Source organism: Apis dorsata, unplaced genomic scaffold (genome assembly GCF_000469605.1).
Source record: "Apis dorsata unplaced genomic scaffold, Apis dorsata 1.3 scaffold_108, whole genome shotgun sequence".
NCBI lineage: Eukaryota > Metazoa > Arthropoda > Insecta > Hymenoptera > Apidae > Apis > Apis dorsata.
This window is the reverse complement of record NW_006263404.1, coordinates 214,325-226,772: the sequence shown is the minus strand read 5'-3', so window position 1 is coordinate 226,772 and position 12,448 is coordinate 214,325. Positions and strand designations below refer to the sequence as shown.

The 12,448-nt window shown below is 25.8% G+C and overlaps 2 protein-coding genes across 3 annotated transcripts in view; one reads left to right on the top strand and one right to left on the bottom strand.

Annotated features, from left to right (window-relative positions):
- Positions 1 to 282: 282 nt before the first annotated feature.
- On the bottom strand, positions 283 to 7,591 carry LOC102671700. Of its 2 annotated transcripts, none has more exons than XM_006612331.2 (7): positions 7,332 to 7,591; positions 3,243 to 3,525; positions 2,886 to 3,076; positions 2,281 to 2,666; positions 1,937 to 2,214; positions 1,060 to 1,658; positions 283 to 793 (listed from the first exon to the last, which is right to left on the bottom strand). In XM_006612331.2, the coding sequence occupies exons 1-7, from the start codon at positions 7,364 to 7,366 to the stop codon at positions 349 to 351; spliced, it is 2,217 nt and encodes a 738-aa protein (XP_006612394.1). In that variant the 5' UTR covers positions 7,367 to 7,591; the 3' UTR covers positions 283 to 348. The 2 variants fall into 2 exon arrangements, with proteins under 2 accessions (XP_006612394.1, XP_006612396.1); XM_006612333.2 differs by having other exon boundaries at positions 2,542 to 2,666.
- A 3,281-nt stretch (positions 7,592 to 10,872) lies between these two features.
- Positions 10,873 to 12,448, top strand: part of LOC102671477 (Bardet-Biedl syndrome 5 protein homolog) — a 2,551-nt gene continuing 975 nt past the window's right edge. The window contains exons 1-4 of the mRNA XM_006612329.2: positions 10,873 to 10,999; positions 11,244 to 11,392; positions 11,729 to 11,778; positions 11,848 to 11,975. Coding sequence (XP_006612392.1) covers positions 10,959 to 10,999; positions 11,244 to 11,392; positions 11,729 to 11,778; positions 11,848 to 11,975 — 368 coding nt within the window. The 5' untranslated portion in view covers positions 10,873 to 10,958. The remainder of the gene's footprint in view (positions 11,000 to 11,243; positions 11,393 to 11,728; positions 11,779 to 11,847; positions 11,976 to 12,448) is intronic.

The following is a 12,448-nucleotide window of genomic DNA, read 5'->3' as shown; positions in this document are numbered from 1 at the left end:
AAAAAAAAAATTTTTTTATAACAAATAATGTATTTCTAATTTATATATATTAAAAAATGAATTTTATTAATACATATTCAAAATTATATAATTTCTAATATACATGCATGTATTATTTTTTTATTATTCGATATTAGAAGATATTATAAATTTAAATTATATAATACATATATATGTATCTATGTTATGTTAATTTTATAATATAATTTATATAATTTATATAATATAATATATCTAAATGTGTTATTTTGGAAGAATTAAACATTGATAAATGTCATACAATTTATATTTATACAGAAACTTTATTATTTTAAATCAATATTAAAAAGTACAAAACTCTTTTTTTATCTAAATAGAATTTGTACTATCATACCATGGTGGCATCCAATTTGTTGAAGGTTTTGTTCTTTTTTTAGAAATAGACAATGTACCATCAATATTATAATTTTGATCTGTTTGTTTTCTGCGTATTTCATTTTTATTCTTATCAAAAGTTTCATTATCCAAAACAACAAATGATTGACCGTCGATGAGTTGTTTTGTATTTTTACCAAAACTAGGAGAATATGGTCTAATAATGTTAGTTTGAAGTACACAATTCGATGAAGAATCATGTATTCTTCCGGAAGACTGAAATGATGGCGAATGTCTATGTCGGAAACCTCTTGGCTCATCGACATTACAAACATGAAGTCGATATGTTGGACTAGTCGATCTATGTTTTATTTTATTATTTTCCGTTATATTTGATTGCATTTGTTTTTGGATATGCATTTGCGAAGATTTTGATCCCCTAAATTGTATTATACATATTACAATCAAAATTATATATTTTAACGAATATTAACGAATATTAATTTTTGTTATAATAATTTCACAAAAAATTCGAATTTATATCTATTTTACTTTCAAATTAAATATTTCAAATCTTATATATCAATATTTTTTTATCATAAAAATCAAAAATTTCTTTATAAGCAATAAGTAAAAAATATCTTGCACATTAATACTAATTATTTAAATTCAACTTATTACAGTCAAAAATTTTTAAATACAAACCTTCGATTACTTAATGGTGGTTTTCCATAGACATTATCTTCATGAACTCGCGTATTTAATATTTGAAACGCACCTTGATCTTGAGCAGCATTTGTGAATCCAAATTGTTCTGAATTATTACTTATCCAATAATTTTCTTTTCGTCTAGAAGCGCTTAAACTACGATCTCGTCTACAATGCATTCTCTGATCGGCTTGTAATTGATTTTCACGTTTTACGCAATAAGCACTTTTATATTCCGGTTCAAGATCAAGATTACCTTCTAGGCGTAAGTTGGCAGGCATTTTTAAACTTTCGATCCTTGGTATATGACCGTAAGGAATGTATTGAGCTCGTACCTCGCTGGTAATTTCGTGATCGTATCGTTTGCAATCTTGTCTTCCAAAACGTACACCATATTGCGAAGAATTGAATATTGATCTCGAAGGTAATGGTGATTTTCGATCTCTTTGATAATCTAAATATTTCGATTTGTATTCCGGATCTTGATCAATTTTTCTTAAAAATTTTAATGTAGGAGAGGAAAGTATTTTTGATCCATCAGCTCGTCCAATTTCATCTTCTGGCTTTATAATTTTAGGCCTTTCTCTTGGGAAATCCTATAGGTAAAGAAGTGTTCAAATTGTATTTTTAATAATATTGTGCTATAAAATTGTTGGCAACAAAATTCTTATATATAGCTGATATTTTATTTTTTTTTTGTTATTGTGATATAGATAGACAAAAAGAATATATCGACCAAATTAGATTAAATAAAAATTACGTAACAATTTCGATTCGATATAATGCAAACTATAAATTAATTAAAAATAAAAATAGAACAAGAATCGATGAAACGATAATTTAAAGAATTAGAAATCTCAGAATTAGAGTTTGCCTTATATGCATCTTTATATTCCGGGATTTCAAGTGGTGAAGTCTTCAGATCTTCTAACTTTGAAACCAGTATTTTCATCTCCTCGTCTTTCCTCTGTTTCTCAATTAACTCCTTTCTTCTTTTTTTCTCTTCTTCGGTATCTTTGTTCGATTCATGCATCAATCGTGTTTCTTTTTCCCCGATATTAGGATCGATAAAATTAACAATGTCCTGTGTATTTTCAAAAAATAAATTTCCAGATTTTAGATGAGTTTCAGGTTTTACAGGGTGTGGACGTTCTGCAAAATACAAATATCGAAGTATTTATCAAATTTAAAAATAACAAACCAAATTTGCATAATCACCCTTATTATCGTGTTTCTTAAACATATCGGTATACTCTGGCACGAAATTAGCCTTGCCATTTAATTTTAAATTGGTATTTTGCCTTAACAATTCTGGTCTTCGCACACCTATAAACGGTACGTATTTTTCCTGATTTTCTGTCGTCGTTTCAAATTCACCTTCGAGTTTTAAATGTGTAGGTACACGTATAAGTTCCGGTCGACTAACGTTCAACCATTGGATGAATTTTTCACATTTTTCGGTAGTTGTTTCCAAATCACCTTCCATTTTTAAAGATGTGGATCTACGAGCTAGGTCAGGTTTATGCCGACCTTCGTAAGCCACGTACGACGAATAAGTTTCCGTATCCGTGTATAATTCACTATCACGTTTGAAACTGGTACCCCTGTTACATCGTAGAGATATTAATTGAACGATCAAAATAAATAGATCGATTAATTCCTGTACGGAGAACGATTAAATAACTTTATTTTGTTCACTATTTAATAAATATCTTTTATTATATCATTGTTAGAAAAAAATTTATTATTTTCACACACGTTTATGGATTAATAGAAATATTTTTTGAGAAATTTTATTCATTATATTCATATTATATTCATACCTTTTGCTCAAAGAATTTCGTTTAAGAGAATTGGTAAGAGGTTCGGTCTCCATTGTATTATCATCATTGATCTCGCTCGTTTTATTTTTAATCGGATTTATTTTCTCTCGTTCCCTTACGTCTTTTCGAATTAAAACTTGCCCGCTTTCACTCAATTCTTTTGTCCCAAGATTTTCAGGCCAGACACATTCCTACGGTAAGGGGTACATCTATGAATCGGAAAATTTAACAACATTACTTGGATCACGAAGGTGTTCAGACTTGAAACGAGAATAAATCGTAAAGTTGTATGGTGTTTAAAAAATGAGAAAAATTGATTCATTGATTAGAGATGAGAATACGAAGAAGAATACGAACCTCGAGGGATTCTTCGCTTCTCGCGCGAAAAGCTTGACGATATTCGGACACGAGATCTTTGTTTTCAACCTCGATGTAAAGTCGAAGATTGTCCTTTGGTTGTCCCTGTACACGCCTTCTTCGATAACGAGCCAACTCGTCCACTGTCAGTCCTTCCAGCAAAGGCCATATTTCCTTCGATTTATTCCTCTTTCGATTTTTCTTTTTACTCTGTGCTAGCTCGGTATCCGAGGAAGATTTATTGTAAGAGGACCATCCAATTTTATTATGGAACGTTCGACGCCTATAATAACGCGTTATAAAAATAATTGTTCTAGAAGACTAGATGAAAATTGGAAAAAAATTTTGTTTCTCGTTTCTCCTGATTTATTGCCATCAAAATATTTTTTCTCGGGGATACTTAAAAGGGAAAGACCATAACAAATTATGGAAACAAGTTGACCATAAAACCAAACAATCGGAGAATAATACATTCCTTGAGAAATGAATTATTTCGTATAAAAATTATTGTAAAATAGTGATTTTCCTGAATAAATGTTTCCGAAATAGAAAAACAAATTATAGAATAAACAAATTAACAAAAAAGATGATGAATTGTAAAAATAAAAATAGCATTTTTCGATTGGAAATTAACGTGATAAAACGTCACGTGTAATCGTAAAATCGCAACAAGATAAAAGAAAAGAGAGATGGAGCATCGAACCGGGTGGATGCCCGGAACGGACTGAAATGTTTCAGCGAATGTATTGAAGCTGCGGGAGGATATAAAGGTGGGCGGAAGTGGAGGTGGTGCAGCCCGAGGAGGGTCGAACGGAAGAACAGGAAGAGGGTGGTACGTGCCTTTACGGAACGAGCCTTCCAGACGCGACGCATCGATCTACGACAACAATGAAAGAGGGAAGGAAGGGGAGAAGAGAGGGGGGAGGGAGGAGTTCGAAAAAGAAATTTCGTTAAAGCCTAATAGTTTACGTGCACGGAAATGTTTAAGCATTATCCAGTTTCGTACCAACGACATTGACGACGTAACAATACTTATCGGAATCTATATAAATGTTTCGACCTAAAAAGAACTTTTGCTAACTTATGTCACGATAGAAATTGATAAAATGGATGATGGAATTGGTAAAAATAGAAAATTGTGATACATGGAATATGGGTACGAATTTATTTTCGCAGACATCAATTCATTGAGTTTTATGTTTAAAGAAGCTATATGGATATTTTTAAAGTTTTATAGATAATATTGAAATCTGAGCAATTGAAATATTTATAATTTAGTTACTTTGGAAAATTATTTTTGATTAATGAATATCAATAAGCAATCCTTGTTTTTATTTTTCAATTATAAAATAAGAAAATTATCAAATCTAGCTGGATCATTTGATCATATTTTTTTATTTATTTAAATCATAATTTTATTATTAAGAAATTTTTGAAATCAGATATCGAAAATATAATGTAAAGAAGAAATTGACATTAAATTAATTGTCATTTTTTGATGAATGATTACAGAAAATAAATGATCACTCTTTAAAGATTTATAATTCTGATAATGTTATTTTTAAATTTGCAGATGATAATTGTGAAAACTTTCGAAATAAAATAGTTGCTTAATTGAAAATAAAAAATAAAATTATCTGTTTAGCAATCAATACTTCAACATGACCTACAAAATAAGAGAGTGAGCGTAATTGACCAACATTTCTTCGTGATTGGCACACAATTATATTATCTTTACTGGAAACTGGCCCTGATTTCAAACACTGTGTGCTCTTTATCGATACAGATTTGGAACATATACAAATATCTATCCCCAAATCTTAAATGAGCTTTTGAACAAACAGATCTTTATCAATTAGACAAATTCGTTAAAAACATTATATAAGTTATATAAATAATTACAAAAATTTTAAATAATATATTTTAAATAATATAAATCTTAATCAATAATAAACGATTTATAGCACGTTGAATTATATTATTTAAAAGAATTTTTTACTTTAGAGTAATTTATTTCAACTTGTAGTTTGCGCTTTACGTGATCAATGACCATCATGATCACGCGATAAAAGACCATCAATGTATTTTGGGAAAGCAATTGGGGTGTAAAACACGAACAAATTTAACGAATGTTTATAATTTTTCGTTTATTTTTTAATTTCACATATCTTCATCAGATTGAACGTATTTTATAATCGAGATCGAATCCTCTTTCGCAAAAGAAATAAGAAGTTAGGTTAGTTGTTATTCGAGAATTACCTTTCATGTGCCGAATAATCGTGAGGGTCAATGAAGGAAACGCGACGTCAAAGTTCAACATAACCTGGTGACCTCGATTTTCCATGATTGTAGCCGACCACGAATTTTACATACACCGACAAATAAATGTCCGTGACGCGTTGATGTACGCACACGCAACTCTACTAGTAGATTCGGTCAGTAATTTTACTGGTTCGCATGATTCGATCTATTCGATGCATTTTATACCAACATGCAAATCTAATTACTTTGAAGAAAAAAAAAAGTTGCGCGTTTAAATAGCTGATAATTATTTTATATTAATTTATCAAAGATTAACAAAAATGTTAACAAAAAAATTATATAATTATTGTATATATTGCTTTGCTGATTGAAGAAATTTTTGCATTGAGCATATAACATTACGTGAGTATCTATCATAAATATAAAGTCAGGATTTCAATATCTCATTTATCCTTCTATTTTTTCCTTCTATTTATGATGAATTTTTAACGTAAACTCATTTTCTGAATTAACAGATTCGATTTCGATCGATGTTGAGGTTATTGACAAAGAATTTTTTCGATCGTTATCATGTCATGTATACTTATGCTTGGAATTGTATGTGAAATAATAATTATTGGAATCAGTTTTTTAAATCAAAATTCTCGTAGAAAAATCGTGAGTAAATCAAATTTATTCGACGATAAGGAATAAGCAATAAACTAATAAAGTTTTTTAACTAATGGAGCTGTTTATATATTTAGATAAAAACATGAATTAATTATGTAAATTTGTTAATGTTTGATTATAAGTCAAAAGTTAACAACACATTTATTATTGGAAAAATCTTATAGCAAACCATTTAACGTTAATGTAAGTGATGAATAGTCGAAATACGAAGAATGCTTTTACTCAAGACAGGAAATTAACCTAGATTACAATCTATGGCCAATCATTCAATTTTCGTTAAAATCTGGTATCTATTGTCCTAAATTTCTTCGAGAAATTAAGATGATAATTTCTTTAAGTAACTTATTTATTAACGTATACGATTTATTCATGTAATATTACAATAAATCATCGTGTTATGATTACATGATTTATAATATCTGGGTCAATTATATTTTTCGAATTTTAAAAATTTGTGATAGAAGTTTCGATCTTCATAAAAATACGAATCATAAATTTACATTCTAATATAGGGTTATTATGCTATATCAAACTATGGAATAAATCACACAAGTTTGGAAAATTGATTAAATTTTATTCGAAAAAAGAAGATTGCTTCATAAATAGCCAAATTGCATCTAATCTTTTCTTAACAAATTTTTAATTCGTTAAGAAAATTCGCAAAAATTTTGAATCGCCTCCAAGATTTTGAATAAAATCGTTTGTTAGTCAAAGAAATAGGATAGTAGTTTGATAAAAAACTTATTGTTAGCTCAGATCAAAAATTTAATTTTTCGAAAAAAACATCATCCATGTGATCATATTTAATGCTAATTTAGAATTTTTGAGATTGGAGAAAAGACGAGTTCAAAAAGCCTATCAATACTATTAAATTTCAACCACGATATAAATATTACAAAAAAGTTCTATCTTTAAAATATAACAAATTTCTTGTTTTATAAAAAAAAAAGAAACCGATAATTAAAATCTTGTAAAATATTTTGAAAAATTATCGTTAATTTCTCTCAATAAGGAGAGAAATTAAGATGGAATGACTTTTCAAATAGTTTACAGAACAAATAGCCCCTAACGGTTCGTTAAACTTGGAAAGTTCAATAGCCTGCAATACATTCTCCCACCGATGTGACTCGACACCGGAAATATTTGACTATTAGTTACCTTTTGTCAGCACGATCACTTGTGCCCTCGTCCATTGCATTCTCCTATCCCAACTATCAGATTCCGGCCTCTCAAATCTATACGCCCAAAGTGATTTTATTCCCGATCGTCGAACAGATTATTGAGAAAAGGTTGTTAACGGAACGAAATCGATAAGATGACTCGACCGCACCAAAGCTTTCTGCTGGCGTGACTGCCTTTTCGGACAAGATGTTAATGAAAAGGTGCCGGTGATACACCTGCGCAGCTGCGACGAAAAGTTCACTCGACTCGATCACACGCTAGATGGTATAAAGATCGAGCATCGAGCTCGCTTCTAGCCATCCGTTTCGATTTTGTTTTTCGAAGAATTCGATTATATCGGGGTGTGAACGTTAATTGCGGAGATTGCCCTATCGCAATTCGATTTACCAATTCTTGGAAAATCCAATCGATTAATACTGAACATTTTCATATTATTCTCCTCATATGTAATTGGTTGGATATCAGTTGTTTCCCAATTTATAAATTGCAAGTTGAATTTTCGTGGCATCTATTTCTATTATGACCTATTGAGGGATTAATCATCATCATATACGTATCACATAGCAAATTTTTACGAATAAATTTCATTTAATATTTCACCGATACTTTTATCAGATCTTTTGCGCGTGCATGCGATTAAAAATTTATTAAAATTCTTTCTCTTTGTCGCATACGTAGAATTCTTGATTTTTATATTTCTTTAGATATCATCACAATAGTTAAACATGTATGCAATCGTCACATAGATATTAATGCTTTTCCGTGTCATACACGCGATATGAACATATGATGCCACATTCAAAGTCATTGTCAAGTACATCAAGTTACATCAAGTTGAATTAATCAATCACATATTATATATTGCAAGTTATAATTATTATAAATGATAATGGATTGTGAATGAAATCGTTAAAGCAAAATATGTCTTTACAATTTATATTTTACATACATTGGACATAGATTTCTACTATCAATCGTTTCTCATATATCAAACCTGATATCTCATACATTATAAAATTATATTCAACGATCACTCGCATTAATTGCAATAAATACAAGTTAACTCGCACATTGTTCAACGATTTGCCATAAATTTTTTTAATCAAAATCTTAAAGATCTAAATACTAAAAATCTATAAACCAGCCTACTAACAGCATCCTTATATCAAAAATATTCTTTTCTTATTTAAAGCAAAAAGTGAATCTCATTTACTACTGATGCTCTATTGAAAAATTTATTTTTTTCAGAAAAAAAGTAAAAAACCAGAACAAGAAAGAATAAAAGATGAAAAAGAAAGTAAAATACAAATAAAAAAACGCGAAAAAGAAAAATTAAAAAAAAAAACGAAAAAAAATCAATTCGAATCATTGCCAATCTTATCTATCAATTTTATGTACCAAACATACATCAATTGATTTGCACAAACCGTCGAATAGATGATACTTAAGATAAACCGAGCCGAGAGTTATGACAGTAGAAAAACGTATTCAATGTGCCAGTGCAACAATGCAAGGAAGGAATATAGAGGTCTTGGAACATCTCGATAGAGAAACAAAGAAATAAGAAATAAAAAAAAAAGGAAAAATGAATAGAAAGTAAATAAAAATTCTAGAATTGGATTATGAAGACAACATCCAATATGAATTTAATTCTGGTATCAAGATATCAATCGGCAAAAATGCGGATCCTCCCACTCATTACTCAAAGTAGCTTAGAAGCATTCTTCAATGACTCTTGTTATCATGTTATATCACAATTCGACATTCATTCGAACAAAATTTGAAGAGAGCAAAAAAAAATTAATAAATTATAGAATAAATATATAATTAATTTAGTTAATATAATTAAATATATAATTATAAAAATAAATATTCAAGAAGAAATTAAACTAAAAAAAAATATTCAATTAGAAAAATTCGAATAATTAAATATAAAAATTCAAGATGAAACAAGAAAACAATAAAAACACAAACCACGAAGATCATAAACGATAAGATAGGAATAAAAGAATTGATTTTTATTTTTTGTTTTAAGTTAGAAAGTATACATGGAATGCATTCATAATAAACTTAATTAATTAAGTATCTATTCTATAACATACTTACATTTTCTAATTGTAAATTATATTTATTTATTAATTAATTAATATCTAATATAAACGCTTTTGTCTTATTTAAAAAATAAAATAAAAAAATAAAAGTATTAAAACTTTATTAAAAAATTTGTATCTTCTATAAAGAAGAATTTGATTCGATGTATACTCAATTATATAATAAAAACAATAAATTTAGTAAATAAATTACTAAAAAATAAAATGTTAAATTAAAAATAAAGTATATTAAATCATTAAAACTAATTCAATCTTGTTAAAGAAGAAAAATTTAAAAAAAAGACAGAATAGAAATAATTAAGAATACAAATAATTAAGATATAAATAAGATAATAAAGAAGATAAGTTAATGTCAATTAAATATCAAAGCCATTTTTTGAATACATAAATTTTGAGGAGCAAATAGAAAAATAAGGAGAAGAAATAAAAGGATAGAGATAGAATAAAAATTATGACATTAGCGCCATCTTCAGAATACCGCAAATGAAATACAATAGAACATAAATAGAAAAGAAATAGTAAATAAAACATAAAATAAAAGAAAAATAGAAATAGAATAAAAATTGATTGTTAAGTCCATTTCTTAACTTATATATATATATCTTAACTAACCTAAGATCTCCCTAAAAGTAGGATAAAGTAGAATAAGAATAAAGGCTTAGCACCATCTTTTGAATACTAAAAATATCTTTCTAAAAATTCTCAAGATGGCAGTAATATTTAATTTTTTCTTTATTCTATCTTATTCTGTTTTTGAAACGATATCTTTGATACTCGAAAGATGGTATTGGTGATTCATTCTCACTCTACCTCTATCTTTTCTATTATTTTATTTATTAAATTCTATTATTTATCATCCTTTCTTTATTGTTTCATTTGAGCCATTCTGAAGATGGCGCTGATTCCATAATTTTTATTTCTATTTCTATTCATTATTTCTTCTTTCATTATTTCTTTTCCTTGTCTATATTTGTTTTCAAATTAACAAGTAAAAAACTTTAAAAAATAATTTATTCAAATTTAAATGCAAATATAAAGCGATTTTGAAGAATTTCACAATAGAAAAATTATTCCATCAAAGGAAAATATCTTTATATTTTAAATTTACAATAATACATAAAAATGAAATAATCAAGAGATCAAAATAAAATTAATTTTTTTATATTTTACAGAAAAAAATTAATTGATTCAAAATAAATTTTATTAGATTTTTATATATATCTAATTATGAAAAGAAAGAAAAAAATTATTTTTCTGTGTTAATAAATAAACTCCATGTTATTTCTATTTCGTATATAATAATTAATAAATCTTTTAATAATAGAAATATATAAATATTTTAACTTGTTAATAATATATATATGTTATTTTATGATATTGTATATAAACAATATATATATATATATATGTAAATATGGTAACGATATTGATTAGATTTATAATAGGTGAATTCTACAATACATTGATATAATAATTTGTTAGTAAGAAGAAAATGTGGCAAGATAATGAAGTTCGATTTGATATTTCTTACAAGTAATATTTTTTTAAATATTTCATATTAATTATTATTATTATATAAATCTTATTTGATTTTTATTCATATATTATGAATAAAAATTTAATTTATATAAATTGTACTAAAAATTAAATTAACTGAGATTTACTATTAAAATTTATAGTGTTGCGTAAAGAATAATTTATTATATTTTATTTAAAATATTGTAAACGAATAATAATGGATATTTACGATAATTATAAATTTTTATTTTTCTACTAGTCATATGCAATTAAGATTGGGAGAATTTAATGTTGATAAACTCGATTTAATAGAAGATACAAAAGGAAATGCAGGTGATAATGGAAGATTGATAGTGACCAATCTCAGAATTATATGGCACTCTTTGCTTCATCCTAAAATCAATTTAAGTATGAATCATAAATACATACCATTAATAAACACATAAATAATTTAATGTTTTTTTTTCTTTTATAATCATTTTTATAAATATATACTTTTAAATTTATATTAAATAAAATCTTTAAATTACATATATTTTTAACAATTAAAATCGAATTTTATAATCTTGTAATTTATAAATACTATAAATAAAATATAAAAGTATAATAATTATTATAGTTTATAAAACATAAATATAAATATATAGAAAAAAATAATAAATATGAAAATTTTATATAATATTAAAATATTATAAAAAATATTATAATTAATGTGAATTATATTTTTGTTTTTTTATTATATAGGTATTGGCTACAACACCTTTATAACAGTAAATACTAAAATTATACATAGTGTTAGTATATTTTATTAAATCATTAATTCAATTTTGTTTTTTAAATAATAAAAAATATTATTTTTATAGTTACAAGGAAGACACATGCAAGCTCTATATATTTTAGCTTCTTTTCGAAATTGTAGATACGAATTTTTATTCACAAATCGAGATTTAAAAAGTACACGACATTATACTTCCGTTATTGGTGTTTACAGGTATATATTTTATTCAATTAAAAATTTTTATTATTTATCACATAAGTTATTCTTTAAATATTCATTTAAAAAATTTGAAAATTGAAATTATTAAAAACATAAAAATTTATTAAATTAAATTTAATTTTATTTTTAAATAAAATTGTCATTTATATTTTTTTTATTTTTTTAAATAAATATATTTTGATTATATTTATTTTATTGCATGTTTAAAGTATCAAACAAAAATATATCTTTTAATGAATATTTATAAAATATTTTTATATATAATAATAACATTTTGTATTAATATTACGAAAAATTTGAATTAATGTATAAATTTATATTTCTATATTTATATAAATTATTTTTGATAAATTGTTATATAAAATAAAAAATTTTAATCAAAAAATTTATAAAAATTATGATTGTTATTATTATCTAAATAAAATTTAATGTAATTATAATTATAATATAAAAAATAAAAAAATTTC

Coding starts and splice junctions, on each gene's coding strand:
- LOC102671700 (XM_006612331.2), bottom strand. CDS start 7,366: ATGGACGAGGGCACAAGTGATCGTGCTGACAAAAG. Junction 3,077..3,242: donor GAAGCGAAGAATCCCTCGAG/GTTCGTATTCTT, acceptor CCCTTACCGTAG/GAATGTGTCTGGCCTGAAAA. Junction 2,215..2,280: donor TAAGAAACACGATAATAAGG/GTGATTATGCAA, acceptor TGTATTTTGCAG/AACGTCCACACCCTGTAAAA.